This window comes from Elephas maximus, chromosome 1 (assembly GCF_024166365.1).
Source record: "Elephas maximus indicus isolate mEleMax1 chromosome 1, mEleMax1 primary haplotype, whole genome shotgun sequence".
Lineage (NCBI taxonomy): Eukaryota > Metazoa > Chordata > Mammalia > Proboscidea > Elephantidae > Elephas > Elephas maximus.
Window position 1 is genome coordinate 166,808,915 of NC_064819.1, and position 24,346 is coordinate 166,833,260.

Here is a 24,346-nt window from a genome sequence, read left to right on the forward strand (position 1 = left end):
TAGTTCCCTCACCTGTAAAATTAGCATAACAATAGGACCTACCTTATAGGGTTTTTGTGAAGCTAAAATGGATTAAAATATGCAATGTGTTTAGAATAATACCTGGCATATTATAGGTGTTACATAAACATTACTTATAATTATACATCTAAATCACTATCTCTTTCAGTATCTTTATGTCTGTTTCTGTACCTGTTGAGTTGGTAAAGTGAAAAGTATTGACAAGGATAATGCTGAGCTATCACTGAGTTGTTCTGGAGATGGGAAATTTTCTACACAGATCCATAAGTATCAGTGTCTTCTACAAAGATGATCTCATAAAATTCTGTTTACTTAATAACAGAAATTTCCTTTTATTTTGCCTAAGAAGCAAACTTCATTGGCTTATATTATTTTTATATATTCATGAAATATTATTTGGTAGGTGAGAAGACTTAGGGGGACAGGGAAGCTAGATTAATGGAAACAGAACAACCAAAATGGAAATAATGGGAATGCTGATATATTGTGAAGAATGTAACCTGCATCACTGAACAATATGTATAGAAATTGTTAAATGAGAACCTAATTTTCTGTGTAAACTTTTCCCAAAAGCACAATAAAGTATTAAAAAAAAACTATTATTTGGTTTCTAAGTTTTCTCCCTCTGAACAATTCCTTGATACCGCCTTCCATTAACCAATGTTTCTCTTCTTTTATACGTTTTATATGTTCTAAACTTTTTCACAAGTATCTATCCCTTTTTAACAGCCTATGTTGTAAAACTATACTTTTTATTCTGCCTAATTGTTTAATACCAATATTTGAGCATGACGCTTTTTTGTACATAGAATATGCAAGGTTCTATTGGGGCAGCTGCTTAGTAAATGAGTTTATTAGTGTTTTGTGGAAGAGTATTAGATGCATCTGAGAATACTTGTTTTCAACTAAGAACTCTTCATTCAGTTAAAAATTGTATCACTTTTTAATTATCATCACCAACTACTGTTTGTTGATAAACAACTATTTCAAAAGCGTTCTTTGTTGGCAGAGGGGAAAATGACATGGACTCTAGTTATAACTGGAGATTCAAATCCAAAAGCCTTTGTTTTAAGATTGATAGTCTTTTGGAAACATGATGATTGAAATGTGCAATAAAACATAGCAATTTTCAACTGTCTATTAGTAAAAACAAAAACCATTCCAGTAACTATCTGTACTTTTTAAATAATAGTCTTAATTTACATTTGCATAATTAATACTAAGGAAATGTCTCTTAAGTGCTCAAAATTATGACTGTTGGCTTAGCACTTTGCAGGACTTTTTTCCTAATTCATTAATATTGTTCATCAAAACAAAACGATGTTCCTTATTATGGTATGTGTAACAGAGACATCCACCACTCATTTGTTTGTCATTCTGTGGTGACTTGCGTATTGTTGTGATGGCAGAATCTATACCACTGGTATTTCAAATACCAGCAAAGTCACCCCTGGTGGATAGATTTCAGCAGATCTTCCAGACTAAGACAGACTTTGAAGAAGGACGGAGCGATCTACTTCTGAGAAAATTGGCCAGTGAAAATCTGATGGATAGCAGTGGAACATTGTGAGATATAGTGCTGGAAGATGAGCCCCTCAGGATGGAAGGAACTCAAAATATGACTGAGCAAGAGCTGCCTCCTTAAAGTAGAGTCAACCTCAAAGATGTAGATAGTGTAAAGCTTTCAGGATCATTATTTGCTGATGAGGCATGACTTAAAATGAGAAGAAACAGCTGCAAACATCCATTAGTAATTGTCTTAGTTTGCTATAACAGAAATATCACAAGTGATGGCTTCAACAAACAGATTTATTCTCTCACAGTCTAGGAAGGTAGAAGTCTGAATTCAGTGTGCCAGCTTCAGGGGAAGGCTTTCTTTCTCTGTTGGCTCTGGAGGAAAAGGTCCTTGTCATCAATCTTCTCCTGGTCCAGGACCTTCTCTGTGCAGGGACCCCGGGTCCAAAGGACACACTCTGCTCCTGGCTCTTCTTTCTTGGTGATATGAGGTGCCTCTCCTCTCTGCTCAGTTCTCTTTTACATTTGTAAAGAGATTGACTCAAGATATGACCTAATCCTGTAGATTGTGTCCTGTCTCACTAACATAACTGCCTCTAATCCTCCCTCATTAGCATCAGAGAGGTTAGGATTTACAACACATAGGATAATTACATCAGATCACAAAATGGTGGATAACCACACAATATTGATAACCATGGCCTAGCCAAGTTGACAACATTTTGGGGGGACACAATTCAATCCATAACAGTAATCAGAACATGGAATGTACAAAGTATGAAACAAGAAAAACTGGAAGTCATAAAAAATGAAATGGAACACATAGAGATTGATATCTTAGTCATTAGTGAGCTGAAGTGGACTGGTATTGGCCATTTTGAATTGGTTAATCATATGGCCTACTATGCACGGAATGACAAGTTGAAGGGGAATGACATCACATTCATTGTGAAAAAGAACATTTCAAGAGCTATCTTGAAGTACAATGCTGTCAGTGATAGCATAATATCCGTATGCCTGCAATGAAGACCAGTTAATAGACTACTAGTCAAATTACACAACAACCACAAATGCCAAAGTGATGAAACTGAACATTATTGCCAACTTCTGCAGGCTGAAATTGATCAAACATACACTCAAGATGCACTGATAATTAGTGGTGATTGGAATGTGAAAGTTGGAAACAAAGAGGAAGGATCAGTAGTTGGAAAATATGGCCTTGTTGAAAGAAATGATGCAGGAGATTGCATGATAGAATTTCACAAGACCAACGACTTCTTCATTGCAAATACCTTTTTTCAGCAACATAAATGAAGGCAATACACATGGACCTTGCTGGATGGAATACACAGGAATCAAATGAACTAACATCTGTGGAAAGAGGATGGAGAAGTTCAATATCATCAGTGAGAACAAGGACAGGGACAGACTGCAGAACAGATCATCAATTGATCACATGCACATTCAAGTTGAAACTGAAGAAAATTAAAACAAGTCCACAAGAGCCAAAGTATGACCTTGAGTATATCACACCTGCATTCAGAGACCATCTCAAGAATAGGCTTGACACACTGAACACTACTGATTGAAAACGAGATGAGTTGTGGAATGACATCAAGGACACTATACATGAAAATGCAGAATGTTATTAAAAAGATAGAAATGAAAGAAGACCTAAATGGATGTCAGAAGAGACTCTGAAACTTCCTTTTGGATGTTGAGTAGCTGAGGCAAAAGGAAGAGGTGATGAAGTAAAAGAGCTGAACAGAAGATTTCAAAGGGCAGCTAGAGAAGACAAAGTAAGTGTAATGCAATCTGCAAAGACCTGGAGTTAGAAAAGTAAAAGGGAAGAACACTTTCAGCATTTCTCAAGCTGAAAGAAGTGAACTAAAATTCAAGCCTCGAGTTGCAGTATCGAATGATTCTATGTGCAAAAATGAATGACTCGAAGAGCTTCAAAAGAAGAGGGAGGGAATACACAGAGTCATTGTACCAAAAAGAATTGGTTGACATTCAGCTATTTCAGGAGGTAGCATATGATCAAGAAACAGTGGTGCAGAAGGAAGAAGTCCAAGCTGCACTGAAAGTATTGGTGAAAAATAAGGAACCAGGGACTGATGGAATACCAATAGAAATGTTTCAGCAAATGGATGCAATGCTAGAAGCACTCATTCATCTATGCCAAGAAATTTGGAAGACAGCTATCTGGCCAACCGACTGGAAGAGATACATATTCGTGCCCATTCCAAAGAAAGTCATCCAATGGAATGCAGTCATTATTGAAAAATATCATTTAATATCACACATAACTAAAATTTTGCTGAGGATCATTCACAAGCGGTTGCAGCAGTACGTAGGGAACTGCCAGAGATGCAAGCCAGACTCAGAAAAGAGAGTGGAACAAGGGATATCATTGCTGTTATATGGATCTTGGCTAAAGCAAAGAATACCAGAAAGATGCTCACCTGTGTTTTATTGACTATGCAAAGACATTCGACTGTGTGAATCGTCACAAATTATGGATAACATTGTGAAGAATGGGAATTTCAGAACACTTAATTGTGCTTATGTGGAACCTGTACATAGACTAAGAGGCAGTTATTTGAACAGAACAAGGGGATACTGCATGGTTTAAAATCAAGAAAGGTGTGCATCAGGGTTGTATTCTTTCACTACACTTATTCAGTCTGTATACTGAGCAAATAATCCAAGAAGCTAGACTATGGGAAGATTGCAGGAAGGATTGGAGGAAGACTCATTACCAATCTGTGATATGCAGATGACACAGGCTGGCCTGCTAAAAGTGAAGCGGACTTGAAGCACTTACGAAGATCTAAGCCAACAGCCTTCAGTATGGATTACGCCTCAACAAAAAGAAAATAAAAATCCTCACAGCTGGACCAATAAACAACAACATGATAAATGGAGAAAATACTGAAGTTGTGAAAGATTTCATTTTACTTGGATCCACAATCAACACCTGTGGAAGCAGCAGTCAAGAAATGAAATGATGCATTGCATTGGGCAAATCTGCTGCAAAAGACCTCTTTAAAGTGTTAAGAAGCAAAGGTGTCACTTTGAGGACTAAGTTGTGCCTGACCCGAACCATGGTATTTTCAATCACCACCCTGGTGGTGTAGTGGTTAAGATCTATGGCTGCTAACCATAAGGTTGGCAGTTCGAATCTACCAGGTGCTCCTTGGAAACTGTATGGGACAGTTCTTCTCTGTCCTATAGGGTCTCTATAGGGTTGCTATGAGTCAGAGCCAACTTGACGGCAGTGGATTTGTTTGTTTTCATATGCATGCAAAAGCTGCACAATGAATAAGGAAGACTGAAGAATTGATGCCTTTGAATTGTGGTGTTGGAGAAGAATACTGAATATTCCGTGGACTGCCAGAGGAATGAACAAATCTGTCTTGGAAGAAGTACAGCTAAAATGCTCCTTAGAAGGGAGGATAGTGAGACTTTGTTTCACTTACTTTGGACATGTTATCAGGAGGGACCAGTCCCTGGTGAAGAACATCATGCTTGATAAAGTAGAGGGTCAGCAAAAAAGAGGAAGACCTTCAATGAGATGGATTGACACAGTGGCTGCAACAATGGGTTCAAGCATAACAACAATTGTGAGGATGGCACAAGACCAGGCAGTGCTTTGTTCTGTGTGCATGGGGTCGCTATGTGTTGGATGGGCTTGAGGCCACCTAATGATAAAAACAAGTGGAAACATTACAAATATAATTAATTAAGAAGTATTAATTTCAGGTTTTTTGTCAAGTTTAATGCCTCCTTTTGTATGTAAGGCTGTAAGCTTTACAATTGCAAACGTTCAACTAATATCTTTTCTATCAAGAGAATTGGTTCAGAGCTTCCTTCAGTAATTACTACTCTTCTGTTAACCAGAGAGAAAAGCCTTAGTTTGACCCAGTTTTAATGTTATATGGATATTATAGGCTGAATCTACAATGCTTTCAACTATTTTGTTCTCACCTGTTTTATTGATATAAGGTACTTTATATAATGTGTTCCTTCAACAATATTTTTATTTAATTAATTCATTTATGTATTTTCTTTCCTTCTTAGGCATTAGCTATGGGAATGATGACGGAATACTATCATTATATCTTTACTACTCTGGTAAGGAATTTATTAAAAGATAATGTTAATGCTCTAAATTGCATTATTATGACCTTTTGGTCATAGTACAGGATTTTGAGTGAGAAGTGGTACCTTTGTAGCTATATTTTATTTTGATAAAACTCAGAAGGAATTATCATCAGAAAGAACTAATAACTCTTGGTGGTAAGCTGATGATTTTGAAATAGTATTGTTTAAGATATCAATTAAAAATGTTATATGTCTGGTTGTTATATTGCTTTAGAGGTCCTTCAAAACACAGTGGGAGATTTTAAAATTAGTTTTCTAAGAAAAGGATGTTTTAGAAAATTATAAATTCTTTTGTTGTTATCTCAGCTTTATTTACCTTACGAAAATCAGGTTTATTGAAGCTAACCTTTAAGTAGATTAAAGTTTCTTTGTTTTGGGGGATTTTTGCTTATCTTTAGCTAGATTTTTAAAAAGTCAATATGCTTTAATTTTCCATTAGCAAATTGAATGTTACCTTTGTCTTTCGTCTTCACATATCCACCAAACAATTTTTCCTCAATATGCCCCAAAATTCCACTTTTTTCTTTACCAAACCTACTTACTCTTAGCTCTGTTTCTTTAGCAAAACATTATCTTGGTTTTCCTTTGTGTATGAGACAATTCTGTGTCTCTTTCACTAACTGTAATCCAGCCATCCCCAAAATATGAGAATATTTCCAAATTTAGGCCTCCATCCTATTTTCTATCTTTCTCTTTAATTATTTTTGAATATCACATGTTAGAAACTTCAAATATTGCTTTTGCTTAAATGAGATCTAAGTATCCATCTGTATGTTCCTGAATTTCTAATTCTTGTGGAACTAAGACAATTTCAGTATATCTAAAATTTAATCTATCTAAATAACCTTGTTGTTGCTAGGTGCCATCAAGTTGGTTGCAACTCATAGCAACCCTATGTACAACAGAACAAAATGGTGTCCAGTCTTGTGCCGTTCTCACAATCATTGCTCTGTTTGAGCCCATTATTGTGGCCACTGTGTCAATCCATCTCTTTGAGGATGTTCCTCTTTTTGCTGACCCTCTACTTTATCAAACATGATGTCCTTCTCCAGAGACTGTTCCCTCTTGATAGCATGTCCAAAGTACATAAGACGAAGTCACCCCATCCTCAATTTTTAGGAGCATTCTGACTGTACTTCTTCCAAGACAGATTTGTTAGTTATTCTGGCAGTCCATGGTATATTTAATATTCTTTGCCAACAATGTATCAACTCTTCTTCTTAATGTATCAAAACATGTGTCATATCTAAATTGACCCCTCCTGATTCCCTCAAAACTTGCATTGTCTCTGACTCTTTCTTTATCATACCAAAATTTTATTGATTTTCCCTTCATAGCTTCTGTAGGATCCATCTCCTCCATTCCCGCAATCACCAGTCTGACTAATGCTCTCTTTCTGTTAAGTCAAATGTCTTCCCATTTGTGTCCTTGCTCCTAGGAGTCTTGAAAAACCCCTGCCAAATAAATTACTCAAATTAAGTTGATTAGCAATAACTTCCTGTGATAGCAACTCTTTCCTCCAGTGGAGATGCTTCATACAGAAGGTTGTAATTTACTGGTAAAAATGAGACTGACTGTGCTGTATCTCTGCATCTCTTCCTCTTGGGTGACTTTTTGTAGCCTCTGAGAAACTTAGTGATTGACAGACAGGTAGAGAGGGAGTGGGAGCCTTACTCATCAGCAAATTATATTTCAATGCTGTTGCAACTCAGCTCCACCACAATCATAAAATTTGTGGAAAATCAAAAGTGTCTCTCAATAAGGAAAAATAATGAGTATTCTAGTCTAGAATGCAACGTTGGAACTCATTAGGCTGCAGTTGTATGCCTTTTGTAGTTTGATTTTAATCTAACTTTCCCATTTTCTTCTATTCTGCTCTTCTCCTTTATGAATTCTCTTTTACAACCAAACAGATCTAGCTCGGTCTGCTGAATACATTTATGTTTTCTAATATACGTGTCTTTTACTCACACTTAGAATGCCCCCTTTCTCCTTTTTTTTTTTTGTCTATCAAAAGTATTGCCATTCAGTAATGGCAGCTCAGATCCGATTTGTAAGGGATCTTTCTTGCTTTTAAGTTCTATGGAATTCTTTACTTCTACTCTTTACTGTCATACATTTTATCCCTTGAATATATCATATATCCTTGGCTAAATTGTGCACATTGAAAAAAAAAAAAAACCATAAATGTCCCTGTATTTTTTTCATAGCACAGAGCTTGGCTTAGACCAATGCCAGCTGCTTGCCACTGAATTTCATTCCTGTTATATGAACTAGTGTAGGTGTATGAGTCAGGGCCCAGCTGTGACCAGAATCAAAAGCATTAATCTTGCCCTCATTCTCAATGTTGTCATACTTAAGATCTGAGGTCAAGCTAATGCTAGCTTGAAAAAGGGCAACAGTTCCACATACTGCCTCTTCTTATGGTGATAGCCCACTCCCCTGACAACTTTGGAAACCCTGGTGGTGTAGTGGTTAAGAGCTACGGCTGCTAACCAAAAGGTTGGCAATTGAAATCCACCAGGTGCTCCTTGGAAGCTCTATGGGGCAGTTCTACTCTGTCCTTTGGTCACTATGAGTCAGAATTGACTTGACAGCAGTGGGTTTGGTTTTGGTTTTTGACACCTTTGGTCTCTTATCTTCTGGGAAAACCAAAGGGAAAAGCCTGAGATTCACTGTATACATACTGGAAAACAATACTGGAAAGGGCACCAGAAATCTTAAGTGTTCATTTTGGAGAAGTTGAGTAGGATATAAGACAAAGAACCTACAAGATTTCTGCAACCAAAAGTACTTTTTTTTTTTCTCTCTCAAATTCATTACAGGCTTCATTAGTTAGAAGTCGTATTTCATAACCTTCTTATTTAAACACATACACACCCCGCACACTAAAACAAAAAACCCAGCAATAACTAGTCATGGTATCAAGGCATTTAAAAAAAAAACATAGTCAGTTCAAAGAGAAATGTATAAACTTTAAGAGCAAACTATTCTCAGTGTAGTGAAGGTAAGCCATGGAAGAGCCTGTTACTCCCTTGGTGGAATGAGAATACTTTATATACATACATATTTATGTACAGAGCATATATTTGCTTTGGCAAAGCAAGAGGAGAGTCTATGTGAGTCCTGGTGATTTGTGGTGTTTAATTTCACTTGAGACACAATGGTGTTAACTATTCCAAGAGAAGCAAGAATAAGTGCCTATTTCAATAATGCATGCCTGTGAATATACTCTATTGATAATAATACAAAGAAATTTGTCTTTCAGGACCTCTTTGCTCTTGATGTTGAGCCCTACCGATATAGTGGTGTTAACATGACAGGGTTCAGAATATTAAATACAGAAAATACTCAAGTTTCCTCCATTATCGAAAAGTGGTCAATGGAACGGTTGCAAGCACCTCCGAAACCCGATTCAGGTTTGCTGGATGGATTTATGACGGTATGAACACCTACTTAAAGTTCAGTTTGTATGTTTCTAAATAGTAATGCATAGATCATTAAATCCTCGGGATCTAAACTTTAATTGTTTGACATTAAAGGCATGATATCGGAACTATTATTGTGCACAATTCTATCAATAGATATTTAGATCAATTTTGTATGGCAAATTTGTATGGCACTTTCATCCAAGTATCTCAAAAGGCTTTACAACTATTATTGAAATAGTACAATATAGGGATTTTTCTCAAATCAATTAGTGCCATATATAGGACAAATTAGAGACTAAAGATATTAACCTGCTAGTTATCCTTGTGATCTTACCTATCAGTATAGGAGTACTCTTTATTATGCTGGTTTCTGATAACTGATACCATATGAATGATGACATCCCACAAATATCTTCCTGGAACTTATTCATTCTTTGATGTTCTGCACTAACCAATTATCCCTTGTCATTTTCAAGTCTTGGTCTAATCCTAAAAACTGGACTTACTATATATACTATAAAAAGGGTACAACTGTTGTATAATTTTATCTTTAGTTGTTTATACTAGTGCTGTCCAATGGAAATCTAATGTGAGTTACCTATGTAATTGCTACATTAAAAAACAGGTACAAATAAATGTAATTTGTTTTATTTAATGCACTATTTCACCAAAAATACTTTTATTTAAACATAATATAAAAATTGTGACTGAGATATTTTGCATTCTTTTTTTTTTCCTATGAGGTCTTTGAAAGCTTTGAAAGTTATTAAAGTGTGTTTGACACTTACAGCAAATCTCGATTCAGAATAGTTACATTTCAAGTGCTCAGTGTGTAGCTAGTGGCTACCTTGTAAAAAAAAAATTGTAGGACAGGGTAAATTTATACTATTCAAATAAATTATAAAGGCCTGATGTAAACTCATTAAATCTATATGCTACAGACCAAATTATCTCTAAAATTTGAGAAATTGCTTAGCACTTGGGCAACATCTACATTTCCTAGGTCATTATAATCTGCTTTTAATAGGTGTAAATCTAAAGGGGAACTTCGTAAACAAAGTATCCTCTGTGGGAAATTTTTTTTTGTATTATAATTGTACTATTTACATTTATTGTTTCTATGGGAATTTGTGGCACAGTGGTTAAGAGCTTGGATGAGAACTAAAAGGTTGACAGTTTGAATCTACCAGCTGCTCCTTGGAAACCCTGTGGAGCAGCTCTGCTCTGTCCTATAGGGTTGCTGTAAGTCAGAATCAACTCAGTAGCAATGGGTTGGTTTTTTGTTTTGTTTTGTTTTGTTTTGGTATGGGAGTTCAAAGCATTTTTTTTTTTTATGTTGTGCAAGATGAAGGGAAAGTTTGATTTTTTTTTTCCTTGAAAAGAAGATTTAGTAATACAAAAATGAAGCCCCTCTAGAGATTATGAAAAAAATCATGATTACCCCAAAGGTACCAAACTTCCAATGGAAAGCAAAAAGACATTTTTCTTTTTTTGTGTGAGGAAAAAAAGCCTCCTATAATCTGAAAATGTCATATGTACATAGTTAAAAAAAAAAGATAATGTGAAGAAAATATTACTCCTTCCTATATAAAAAAAGATGGTTGACCAGTTCTGGTTTTAACCTATGATATATTTGAGGACTTTTCTGGTATGAAAAAACATATAACTTAAAAATAAAGATTTTCCCTCTAAATTATAGCTGGATATAAAATAAAACCCAATCTAGAAAAAATTATGAATACTATATTTACAATTCGAAGATGATGAATCAAACTTATGGTATGTAATAAAAAAAAATAAGGCAATGTTATTTTTTAATTATCTATGTATTTTTTCCATATGTACTTTCTAGTGCTGTTTACCATTTTTAGGATGGATATCTTTTCATTTCAGTTATTCAAAAAATACTTATTGAATGGTTTCGGGAAAGTAAATCAATAGGTATCATAATAACTTTAACACTTCTATACTCTAAGACATATAAATGCATTATAATGGTGCTGATGTACTTCCATTGATATGACCAAGGATTAGGGTGCCCCTTTACATGTGAGAATCATAAAGATTATCTAACTTTACTTTGATGCTTTCTGTTGCAGTCTAAATATCATCCCCTGATATGAAGTCCTTCCTAACTTCTAGTAACTTATGTAGACAGATTAAATACAGAAAAAAAAAAAAGATTAAATACAGAGACAGTGTTTTAATTTCTTATCTGGAAGGTAGGGGCTATTAGAGAGAGCTGACCTCCAGAAGATGGATCAAAAAGAAAGGTGCTAGGAGAACTACAGGTTTGGGTTCTGTCATAGCCGAGAGTTCACTCTTCCTGTATTCTTTCTTCATGTCAATTGTTCTGAAATTGCAGGTAATTTGGTGGTATTGGATAAAGGATACAATGAAAATGGACTGAAAAGTGAATTTGACTCTTTATCAAAAATCCTGGGCATTGTATGTAGACCGTGGATTTTGCGATCTTTAGAAGAGTTATTCAATGTCAATATGCTTCCCTTTGGTGTAGTCATGAAAAGTTTCTCAAGTGGCATATTAAATAAGAAGTAAAATGGAAAGTTTTCACATATAGGGGATAATTACCCCTTCATTTATATATTTTTATTTGAAGTGCTGTAAGACAAAGATTTCACCAGAAAATAAACATGAGAACATTTTTAAATGAGTAGGTTAAGGATAAATTTATTGTATGAGAGCTTTTTGAATAATACTTCCTGTCTAAAATTGCATATCACCTGTTTATTATGTTTATAGAGTATAAAACATAATTTTTTTGGAATTGCACATGAAATTTGTCATTAGATAAAGATGTCCTCCAAAATGAATGTAGATTGATTTTTTTTCACAATTTCCCATTTTGAAGATTGATAATATATTTTCAAATCTTTTCTTTGGAGAGAAAGATAATTTTATATAACATTAGTTCTTAGAACATGCTTATATGAAAATAATATGAAATATATATATAATGTTGGTTTATGTACACACCTTCAATGAGTATTCTTTTTCTTCATTTAACATTATATAGTAAGCATTTTCCTAAGTCGTTAAATACTTAGGAAAAAAAAATAAGGCTATTTATATCATAAGTGGAGTCAGAAATTAAGAGGACTCTAGTTAGAAAAGAATTATAGCCTGGCATTGAAGCATTGGCAACATTCCTTTCAGTCAATTCATGATATCTCAGTGTTTATATATATCTTTCCCCCACCCCCCGCCTTCGCCTGATCTGTTTGGTCCCATGAAGAAATGGAATTATCAGCAAAGTCCCTAATGCTTGGAGCAAGACCTATTATTATCAGCATCATAGTCATTTGTCGCTACATATACTTTCACATCCTTTTTTTATGTTTGAGCTTTAAAAGAAAACAATGAATCTGATTTATCAGAATTTTTTTCTGGTTGAGTTAGTACCTCAATTGACCCTTGGGTTAACTATTTATTAGCCAAATGACTATAGAATGCAAGATCATTTCTCCGGAAGCCATAGTTTCTTTTGTGATCTCTGGGTTCAGCATATTAAACATATTAATATAAGTAGCTCAGCAAAATTTTTATCTTCACTTAGTGTGAAACCAACCAAGGGGTAAAATCACACAGTGCATCCAAACCTGATCTAGTCAAAGGGGAAGGAAGGAAGCCTAACCTCCTTCCTTCACACGTGTTTTTTTTTTTTTTTTTTTTCCTCATGGTGTCACCTATCTCCCACTTTTCCCCCTGCCCCCAGACTGCCATCAAGTTAGTGTTCTAAACTCCTGCCCAGACATGAGCCCTTATTATAAGACCCCTTCTCTATATTGCATTCACTATTAAATGCTCACATATTTTCAGTGCAAATGGTTTGCTCTTGATTGCTAAATGAAAGGTTGATGTTGTGAACCCACCCACTGGTGCTGCAGAAGAAAGGGCTGCCGATCTACTTTCACAAAGATTACATACAAGAAAACCCTACAGAACTCAGTTCTACTCTGTAACACCTGGAGTCGCCATGAGTCAGAATCAATTTAACAGCAAAGGGTAAATGAGTGGCCGTGCGGAGGTCCCTTTAAGTGAGTATTATCACTCCTCTGTACTGCATAATTGGATGGTATTTCCCTCAGTTTTCTGTCTAAACTTTGTCAGTCCCCTTCTCTAAGTGCAGTTAATATACAGTTGGAATTCACTTTTTGAAGCCATCAGAAATTGAGTCTGGTTATATTTATTATTGATTTGTTGCAACAGTCTCAACTCAAGAGGACCAAAAACCTCAGGATAAAATTTAAACAGTCTGGTTACATCCCAGCAGTCCTTCCCAGTGTTCCCAATATGCCTATGCATATTAATATGAATGCAACCCTATTCCCCCCAATAGCTTAAAAATTACCAATACTCCCCCCCCCCTTTTTTTTTTCACTTGTGCTGATGTATAACACTACAGATATTCCTTGGTAGTTTAAATTTACAATCATTTTGATTGGCTGTATCATTTTGATTAACATTTAGAGATTATGGTTAGTAAATTTAAACTCTGGATCCCAATTATTATCTCCATTTCCTTCATCTCTTCACATCCAAACAACCAGCAAAAAAGCACTGTCAATTCTACCTTATCGGTCTTTCTCTTCTACATTCTTTTCGTCCCTAGATCTATGCCTTGATTAAGACCATCATAGTTTCCCCTGGCTGTTGCAATAGTCTTCCACTGAAGTCCCGGTCTTGCCATCTTTCTCCTAGATGGACCTGTTTCCTAGAATGTATTTCATGACCCCTTGTCATTTACCAGATGAAATCTAAGATAATATGCCAAGCCTGCAAGGCCCTCCATCATCTGCCTATTTTTTCAGCCTTGTACTTGCCTCCTTCCTGCCCCATCAATTCACACGTCTCACCCTTCATGTCTCACCAGTGCTGATGCATCTACCCACTTCAGCACAGGACGTTCCCGTTGTCTGAGCCACCTAGCTCCACTTGTATGCTCAGCAAATTTCCACTCGTACTTTAATTTTCAGGTCATCTATTGCCTTTTCTGTGAATTTGCTCTGAGTTCTCCAGACATTTTACACGTGTGCTTTTTTATTTATTCACTTTGTGTATAACCCCATGTTGAAACGTTTACTCTGGTGCTTTTGTTTGGATTAACACTCCTTTCCCAGTAGACTATAAGCCCTTTCAAGGCAAGGACTATGTCCTGTCATCCTTGAATCCCCTGCAACTAGCTCAGTGACTGGTGCAAAGTAGGTGCTTATAATGAAGGAGTGACTGCCTGACAGAATAAATATGTGTTCATTTGTTTTAATCATATTACATCTGTGTTCTAATCACTAGACCTCTCATTTCCCTAAATGTATTCTCTGGAGCTTTTTTATTTACCTACTTGCAGTATATTATCAAGATACCTAATCATTTGGAAAATGCAGTTAAGCTAGTCTCAATTATTTTTTAGGAAAAAAAAAAAAACCTTAAAAGACAAAATCTTAGAACCACTTTTGATTAAATAGTGAAAGTTTCCTGAGTAGAAGAGTAGTTTCTTCTTCTCATTTATGAAGAAAGTGAGAATGTTCATAAGAGAGGTGAGTCTTTATATGTTTAAATTTTAATGCCCTCCCCTAACAATTATTTCTTTAAACAACAGACCACTGCCTGGGAATTTTATGATTTCTTTATTATTTGATTATCTTAAATTAAAAGTTCAACATCTTGTATGCACATCTCACAACAGGGAGTTAGCTCATGCACTGAGGGGCACCATTGATCACTCTGCTACTGTACAAAGATTTACCTTTAGAAAAGTCAATAAAAACAGGACAATGGGGAAATAAAGTATGACCAGGTAGGTTTTTATTTACTACTAGGATTCTAAGTCTGCCCTTGCTGCTGTTTTCTTTTCTTCATTAGTTGTAGCTGTTTTCTTTGATTCAGGTGAAATGAGAATAAATACAAGCCTTTCCAGATAATGATTCTAACTCACCATTTTTTAATCAATAAAGGCATTTTTTGAAAAGGGCGGTTTTATCTCATACTCCACGAAAATAGCCAAAGAAAAGCATTAAAAAGTAACGAAATAATGAATTAATTACCCCTTCATTGATCAGTTTTTATTATGCATGTTCCAGGCACTCAGGATTGGGTGGTGAAGACAACACCCGCATGTGCTCACAGCACTTAGAGAACTGACAAAGTCAGAAGATAGTAAATGTCATTCTGATCACATCTCCCAACTTTATTGGTATAAAAGTCATATTCAAATCTTGATTGTTGACTTCTCCAGTTTGGTATTTCTTTGATCCTGTTTCCTAAGATTTCCTCCAAATTCATCTTAAGATTCCTTTTTCCGTGCTATTTTTTGATAGCAAGTGACAGACATGTATTTACCAGGAGTTTTACATAACTGCTTAGTATTTTGTTGAAAATGTGTAACATTTCACAAAATCTATTAACACTGCCATTTTTATTCTTGTCTTTACTATAGAAGAAATATTTTGGAGTCCATAAATGCAATGAAATATGACAAATATTTGTACAAGGTATTTCAGAAAATGTAATGAAGTCACATAAACACATTCATTACATGTTTATGTGATTGATTTAACAAATGGTAAGAGGGAATGGAGTATGAGGCTTGAATAACAGAATGGCACTGATTTCCTTCACTTTATGTACTTATTAATCTTCCATGATTTACTAAGCTGTAAGTTAAATCTGAATGTAAATAATTGAGATGACCTATCAAGCTCCATTGTTTCATTAACATATTCCATTTAATTGCCTTTGCTTATTGGCAGATTAAGTAATCAGCTTTTATCTAAAGTTTATAAACAGATTGAATTTCTATTTTAAGTAATTGTTCCATTCATGAAAAGTGGCAGTTGCAATGAAGCATTATCTTCATAATCATGTTTTTTTAGGTCAATTTTTTAAAGCTTTTACTTGGAAAAAGAAGTTGAATCAAGAGACTTTTTCTTTCTCCTTCTACTCTGAAGAGCAAAATTTATCTTCAAATAATTGATCTAAGATTGTGCAATACAAACTTGTAAAGGATGAGTACATTTCTGCTCATAATTTCCCTCAGGTTCTTTTAGCTTATTTTATATTTAACAAGTACATGGTAACATATGGAATAGATCAACCACAGATGGCAGGAGGAAGTCTAGCTAGACAGAAATTTGTGGTGCTCTGGAGAGAGGGCCCCTCAGAGGATAGTCAAGGACATCTAGAAGAAGTGATACCCAAAGCCCCAGCAAGAGCTTAAAGTCCAGCTTTACAGAGTTTAGGAACAACATTCTGAGATTTAGGACTCCATGTTTGGACTAGGGTACCAAGGTAGAACTGGTAACAGCAAGGAATAAATGCAACCTTGAAGAACCAAAATGCCACACAGGTTATAGAGGTAACAAAGCATCAAACTTTGGAAAGCAAATGCAGGGCTCAATATAAAGGCAATGCAAAGTAGTCAAGAAAATACACATTGAACTTTTTTATTGGAGCTGGCACTCACTTTAGAATGAGGTTAACAGCAAGTTTGAGTTAATTTTAACGTCCTGGATTAGACGAATGTGTTGGAAAACAATGAGAGATAAAGCTGTGATATATATTTTTGTATCAACTAATTAACATGTAACATGTAAGAATTCAGGGTAGTAAAAGACAGTATGCAACACTGGAACACTGGTTGAAAAATATTAAAGAACAGAGAGTAACAGATGGAATTTGAGTCCTATAAACAACATGAAATCGTGTTACTCAGATAAATATTTGCAATGGGCCATAGAGAGGTCCTGGATAAAAAAAACAACCAAACCCGTTGCCGTCGAGTAGATTCTGACTCATAGCCACCCTATCTGACAGAGTACAGCTGTCCCATAGGGTCTCCAAGGAGTGTCTGGTGAATTTGAACTGCTGACCTTTTGGTTAGCAGCTATGGTAGCTCTTAACCACTATGCCACTGGATAAGAGTAGTTAATTATTGCTACAATTATATATTTACAATTATAGAACACTGTCTTTATTGAAGAAAGATTAGATCTATTTCTAATATGCACAAAAATTATTTTTTTCTCACATTCATGGTAAAATCTGCACAGCTCAGCTTTCTGCTCTATTTTTAGATAGGAGATGGGCTTAGAAGGAGTAAACTGGTGATAATTATCATTGAAGCTGTTATTTCCTGTATTGGTTCCATTTTATTTCCACTTTTAAGATTTTAACTCCTTACCTACCCCAGTTACTTAAATGCAATGCCAAATAAAAGGTTTCTTGATCTTATCAAAATCCTTAAAATTTATATTTATTTAAAAACTTATGTTTATATACAACTTTACATAAATAAAACTAAGATGTATTTATATAATGTTTTATTATTTATATTTATATGAATTCATATCGTGCCTAGATGCTCTTATGAGTAAGGAACTATGTACTACTCATTTATCTATTTACTAGCAAGCATTACTGGCTGCAATATTAATAGGATAATTAGCATTTATAATATATGGCTTCAAGATACTAAATATGTATAAGATTCTGGTGGATTTTGTTATTAAATATTAGCAATTAACTATTTATAAAAATATTAATTTTTGTGTAACATTAACTGTAGATTCCATTAATATTGAACTCAATATTTCTGGCAAAATCTAACACATTTTCCCTTTTACATACTTAGATTTGTAGCAAACATTTGAGCTTTTTTTCATGCTCAACTTGAGAAAAAAATATTTAAAAATTGAGAGAGCTGGAAAACATTGCAGATAAATCAAGAACTTGACATAGAATTTGTGTTATATGCAATAAACAAGCCTATATCTGATTTTTTTTTTTTTGCATATAAACATATACCACAATAGGTATGTCCTTTTTGTTTTCAAATAGCCTAGTTCTGCATCCTACCAATACAAGAATTCACCTACCTGCTTTGTCCAAAGAATTAATTACCTGACTCTGTTACTAGGTGCGTACACATATATAAAATATATGAATTTTAAAGACCTTAGGCCTTAGGAAGATTGACCCAAACAATGACTTTATACAAAAACTCTGAATCTACCTCACATTATATGCTACCATTTGTATTTGACAATCTCTATTTTTTTTATTATAAAATAACAGTAATGGCTGAAATATATTTAATGCTTATTACATCCTAGTGCTATCATTGCCTAATTTCCTTGTGACAACATTATGGGGCAGGCAATTATAATCTCATTTTATAGGTGTATATAGGTAGAATAGGTAGATTATATACAAAGGACAATCCCTGGACTATGATCAGAAGCAAATAAAAAGGAATCCTTAAGCATCCAGAGCTAAATGTTGAGCATAATGAATTATAAACCAGCAAAAAATGTTACTTTGGATGTGTTATCACATTTACTGCTTCTTCTCCTCTCTTAACATAGAATTTCACACCAGTTTTGGGTGTGGCAGTGGGTAGATGGTCTCCTAAAAACCAAAACCGAACCCTCTGCTGTTGGCTCAACTCTGACAATTTTCTTCCCAAATAAATTCAACTCATAAATTGGGGTCAGAAGCCAGCGTTTGAATCCATTTCCCCACTTCTCTAATGCTGTTGCTTAACCTTTTTGGAGCTCACTTGCTAAGTAGACGTAATAAATTTCAGTGGATTGTGCTCAGGGTGAAAAGGGATAATGAGTTAAAATGTAAAAATATATGAAACCTATATGGCTTTTTATAAGTTATTTTGTCTCATCTTGTTAAAATTCAAGTGCCTTCCAAGTAAAACACACATTTTGACACAAAGCTTATAGTTTAATTAATCCATTCATTATTTCAGCATTATTTATTATCACTTGTATGCAATAACACTATACTAGATGCTTGGTGTGTGAAGAGTCTGAAGCTAGTTATTTTAAAAGATGAGTTCAATCACAATTATTTAAAATGTACTGTTAGAGTGATATATCTCTATTTAAAAGGTAGCTAGCTAACTGAGTCAGAATCGACTCGAGGGCACTGGGCTGGGTTGGGAAATCTAGTTAGAAGTATATGCAAATAGTGTGTGCCATTTTTCCCCCCTCAAATGTCAGATCATTTCTTTTTAATGAAGAAGGTGACTTACTGGAAACAAAACAAAAGATGGATCCTTGTTTAGCTGTTTCATGTTAGTTATGGGAAACCATTGAATGTATTCTATTGACATTTTAGAGCAAGAGCTTTGGAATCAGAATCACCTAACTTTTGAAACCCAAGTGTGTTTATTATTTCCTTTCTAAACTTCTGCTCATTTTCTAATATCTTGTAGCCACAGTTACCTATCTGTTCAATAAAAATAGTAACACCTACATTGTAGTGTCACTATGAAGATTAAATGCATAATTTTATACTGTTCAAATATAGTACCTGGCACATAATATATCCTACATGAATGGTATTCATTTACTTCTGGGCAAATGCTATTTCTGCATGTTAGTGCAGGGAAGTGCTAATATTCAAAGTAAAGTTCGCCACTCCCAAAGTGTCTTTTAATGTCCTGTTTGTAAAAACGTGAAAATTGAATTAGAAAGTGACTATGTAAACATAACTTTTTAAAAACTGAGAGTAGTCGATTGCTTAGTTTAATGGGCTGGATGAGATTAGATTAAAAATGAATAGTAATCATACCTAGTTTTAACATCAAATCATTGACATTCATTTCATGACACTGGCATCTAAGTAATTGTATTTACATTAGGAAGATGAAAAAAATTGTAGCCTGTGTGATTCTGTGATGTAATGGCCTAAGAAATGGTCAAGGATCTATTCTGATGCTGTATGTAATTTTCAAGATATGCTTTGCCAACACTATTTAAGCCCACATTAATAAATCAAAAGAATATTTCAGACAAAATGAAATGAAGAGTTTTAGGGTGAATTTGCCTAAGGGATATTAGGAATTCTCTTGCATTATTATGCAGAGAGGAAATATTATCTTGATCTTTCATTTGCCTTTCTAAAAGAATTCATAAATATTTTATTCATTAATCTTCAGAATACCCTGTGACCAAATTGAACCAGAAGGGAAAAGTAAAGTTATTAAACAGACACAGATGTTGAAATGGTACCAAATCAGTCCTTCATGAAAAATTCCTGGTATATTCTTATTTACTAATTCATTCTCTAAATATTACTGGGATATGCAATGTGTGGTATTGTGGAGGATAAGGAGATAAATACTAGATGTAAAATATAATTTTCTATCGTATATGTAATATATGATGTCTGCATGTGAAGAATTATTAATTTAGTAAGGAAAATAAAACATAGACTTGAATAATTTTTAAAAAATGCTGACATGGAATAAGGTATGTATGTAAAAAATAGTGTGCTTAAATGGGAGCTTACCCATTTTATTGATTAGGTTGTAAGTACAACTTCAAGTAAAATTGCAGCTGGAGAATATTACATGCCCAAATTAATAGGATAAACAGTTTCTCTTTCCTTGTAAGCCCCTCACTGGACGTGGTTAAAAATCCTCCTTGCTGTGAAAAGTCCGAGAAGCTAAGAGACTTGATCGTGTTCATTTATGGGATAGTGAGCTCCACCGTACGATGTCCAACTCACATATAACCTATTCAAGCTAGTCAATTCCATAGATGCTACCAGGTTTGAGTCACTTCAGAAAGTAATAACTCTGCCTTAGAGCAGCTGCCAGAGCTAAATTTCTGGTATTTCTAATGAAAAAGTGGCAGTCAAATGCTTAGTGTTTGGCTGTTAACCAAAGTTGGCAGTTCAAATCTACCAGCTGCTCCTTGGAAACCCTATGGGGCAGTTCTACTCTGTCCTATAGGTTTGCTATGAGTCAGAATCGACTCCACAGCAACAGATTTTTGAGTATCTGCTAATGGTTCTGTTGTCTGGTTTGGAGGTCATTTTTGCCAGTTACCCTCTGAGTCTTGTCTAGTCATGCACCGCTAGAACCAGGGCCCAATTGACCTGGGCTGTCACTATTCCAGCTTCTTAGTTAACTAGCTCTTTAGTTTACACACACCTTTACCTGTGAGCCTGCAGATAGTTTCTAGATCTAGCCCTTGCCCAAGGCCAAGACTCCCAGTCCTCATCTAGATTGTACCTTCTTTTGGGCTGGGGATCATTTTCTTCCACCTGAGTTCACAAGGGCAACTCACATACAGTCTTCATTGTTTTCCCCTAGAAGAGTCCTTGACACTTCTGCAAATTTGTCCACTTCCCCCCAGCAACTTCCAAGCCTTTGGTACTAAGGAGTCAGGGAAAGAGTAGTTTTTGTAAAACCAAATGCAGTAGCCACTGGGGAAACATTGCAGAGTTGGATTTCATCTACTTCAATAAAAAAAGGTTACTTGATGGCACAATCCAGATAAAATCTGCACCAATAGACTCTGATGTTTCTATCATTCAACATAGAGCCAAAATAATATAATAGCTATTATTAATAATAACAATAATTATATTATTAATAATAATAATAGCTATTATTATTTCAACATAACCAGGTAACAAACACACCTGATACAAGTGCTACAAGTATGATCAAAACCAAACCAAACCCAGTGCCGTCGAGTCGATTCCGACTCATACCGACCCTATGGGACAGAATAGAACTGCCCCATAGAGTTTCCAAGGAGCACCTGGCAGATTTGAACTCCCAACCCTTTGGTTAGCAGCCGTAGCACTTAACCACTACGCCACCAGCGTTCCCACAAGTATGATACTCTGGTGTAACTGACAAATTTTGGAGGAGGTAGTGCTTGAGGTGGATCTTGAATGTGAGTTTGAATAGAAAATAACATGTTTTATAGAAATAGATGAGTGCAATTTAGGAAGGCCATGTTGGAAGGAGAGAATGGAAAAGAAAGCTATTAAATTTTTAGACTAGGAGAGTGTGAAAAAAATTAATATTTACCATTTACTTTGTGGAACCCTGATGGCATAGTGGTTAAGGGCTATGGCTGCTAACCAAAAGGTTGGCAGTTCAGATCCACCAGGTGCTTCTTGGAAACCGTATGGGACAGTTCTAATCTGTCCTATAAGGTTGCTATGACTGGGAATTGACTCGACAGCAGTGGGTTTCGTTTTGGTTTTATTTACCGTGTGTGTTTTTTTTTATATACCTGTAAACACTATTCCATTTGTGGTAGTTATGTAAAGATATGCTTGAGTTACACTATCTCCAGTTTTCACAAAAATGCTAGATGAGCACTTCTCATTTTTCAGATGAATCTGAGACTCAGATATGTTTAGTATATTGTCCAAGGGCATTCAGCTAGGAAAGGTGGAGGCTAAGCTTTAACTCTAGGCCTTTGACTTGATAGTTTGTGCTATGCACAGGTGTGTTAAATATACTAATGGCTGAACAAAAAATAAGAAAACACAAACCCATTGCAATTGAGTCGATTCTGACTCATAGCAACCCTATGGGACAGAGTAGAACTGCCCCCTAGAGCTTCCAAGGAGTGCCTGGTGGATTCAAACTGCCAGCCTTTTGGTTAACTGCTGTAGCACTTAACCACTATGCCACCAGGATTTCCAATACTAGCGGCAGGAGACTAATTCAAGTCTGCAGTAATACTGACTGGAACTAGAGCAGAGGGGGTTCACAGGAACTACTGCATGAAAAGGGCTTTATGAGGTAGGGAAGGACAATATAAAAGACAACAGAAGCCTTTGAGCTTAAGTGGCTGGGAGGACTCTATGCTGTTAACAGAAATGGGCTGAGGAGGTGGTGGCCTGGGAAGGAGATGGCATTGATTGCAAACATGCAGAATTTGAGTTGAGGGTGACACCAAAAGGGAAAGGGGTCGGACAAAAAGTTGGAAACTGTAATATTGTTTCTCATTGCAGTGATGTCTCATTTTCTTTCTCAGAAATGGGGAAAACTCTTCCAGACTCCATGGGCATGCTTTAGTTTCTTAGGGCTGCCATAACAAAATACCACAAAGTGGGTGGCTTTAAAGAACAGAAATTTATTTTCTTACAGTTCTGGAGGCTAGAAATCCAAATTATGGTCTCAGTCATTTTCATTCCCTCTGGGGGCTTTAAGAGAGGACTGTCCTATGCCTATTTCCTAGTTTCTGGTGGCATTTTTTTCCTCCTTTGAGTCTTCCCCCTGTGTGTATCTGTTTCCCTGTTTGTTCTTCTCTTTTAAAAGACACCACTCAAAAGCTGTTAGGGTTAGGACCCACCTTACTCAGGTATGACTTACTTAATTTGACTGATAACATCTGCAAAGAGAAAATGTATCTCCCAAACGAGGTCCCATTCAATGGTGCAGGAGTTAAAACTTCAACATATGTTTCTTAGGGACACAATTTAATCCATATCAGGGCATATGTTTACAGCCCTTTATAGAAAAGAACCTAGGCAACATATTTGGCAATTTAGACTCAGTGGCCCTGAGAGTGCAAGAATTTAAGTAGTGTTGAATTCCAGTTCAAGGATGACTGCATCTTTGAATGCATTTGTTTCTCAGTAGTCATGCCAGAATAGCCTGAGGGTCTGCACTAAATATGTCCAGGGTCTTGGGAATATGCCTCATGAGAAGAGCTACTAATTTGAATTCTGGCTCTAACTTTCAAGCAAAATATTATTCTTACTAAATGTTGCCTTTAAAATCAACTTCTCAGACTCCACTCTCAGCCTTTAAATATTTATTCCTCTCTCCAAATCCTTTACTTTATCAAAAGGAAAAGGGGAATGAATAAGAGATAAATTAAAGACTGTGAAATACCTTTAAAATATGAACTTCTCTAGCCCCTAAGGCAGGTGCACATACATTTAACCAACAAAAAAACTTGCCTAGTCTTTTAAATTTGAAGGTCTGCTGGACTAAAATGTCATTTTAAGTGAAGTAGAAACAGTCAACATCATCATAATAAAAGGACAGATGTTACCTCTTTGTTTTTAAAAGAACCCTACATATTTTGAATATTTAGTATTTAATTTTTATTGTATAGGTGGCATGTACTGTAGAAATTTATAAAATGCAAAAAAATACACTGCAGAAATTAAAATTATCCTTCAATGTACCAAACAAAGACAATGGCAATTACCATTTGAGGGAGAGTAGAAGCCCTCTTAACCTAACTTTTCTTAGCTGATTCAGCAGATTAACTAACATTTCTTAAAATATATTACTCGATGCCAGAGTACTCTGAAAACGCACTATTTTGTCCCAAAATTTGGTATCCCTAAATACAGCCAGTAGTGTTTCTTCCAGACTCAGTTTGTTTTTGTACTTATTATGTTAATTAAAT

At 35.4% G+C, this 24,346-nt stretch overlaps 1 protein-coding gene across 2 annotated transcripts in view; it reads left to right on the forward strand.

Annotated features, from left to right (window-relative positions):
- GRIK2 (glutamate ionotropic receptor kainate type subunit 2) overlaps positions 1-24,346 on the forward strand; it is a 770,475-nt gene that overhangs the window by 324,739 nt on the left and 421,390 nt on the right. For both annotated transcript variants that reach the window (XM_049897980.1, XM_049897988.1), the window contains exons 5-6: positions 5,620-5,673; positions 8,972-9,145. In XM_049897980.1, coding sequence (XP_049753937.1) covers positions 5,620-5,673; positions 8,972-9,145 — 228 coding nt within the window. The remainder of the gene's footprint in view (positions 1-5,619; positions 5,674-8,971; positions 9,146-24,346) is intronic.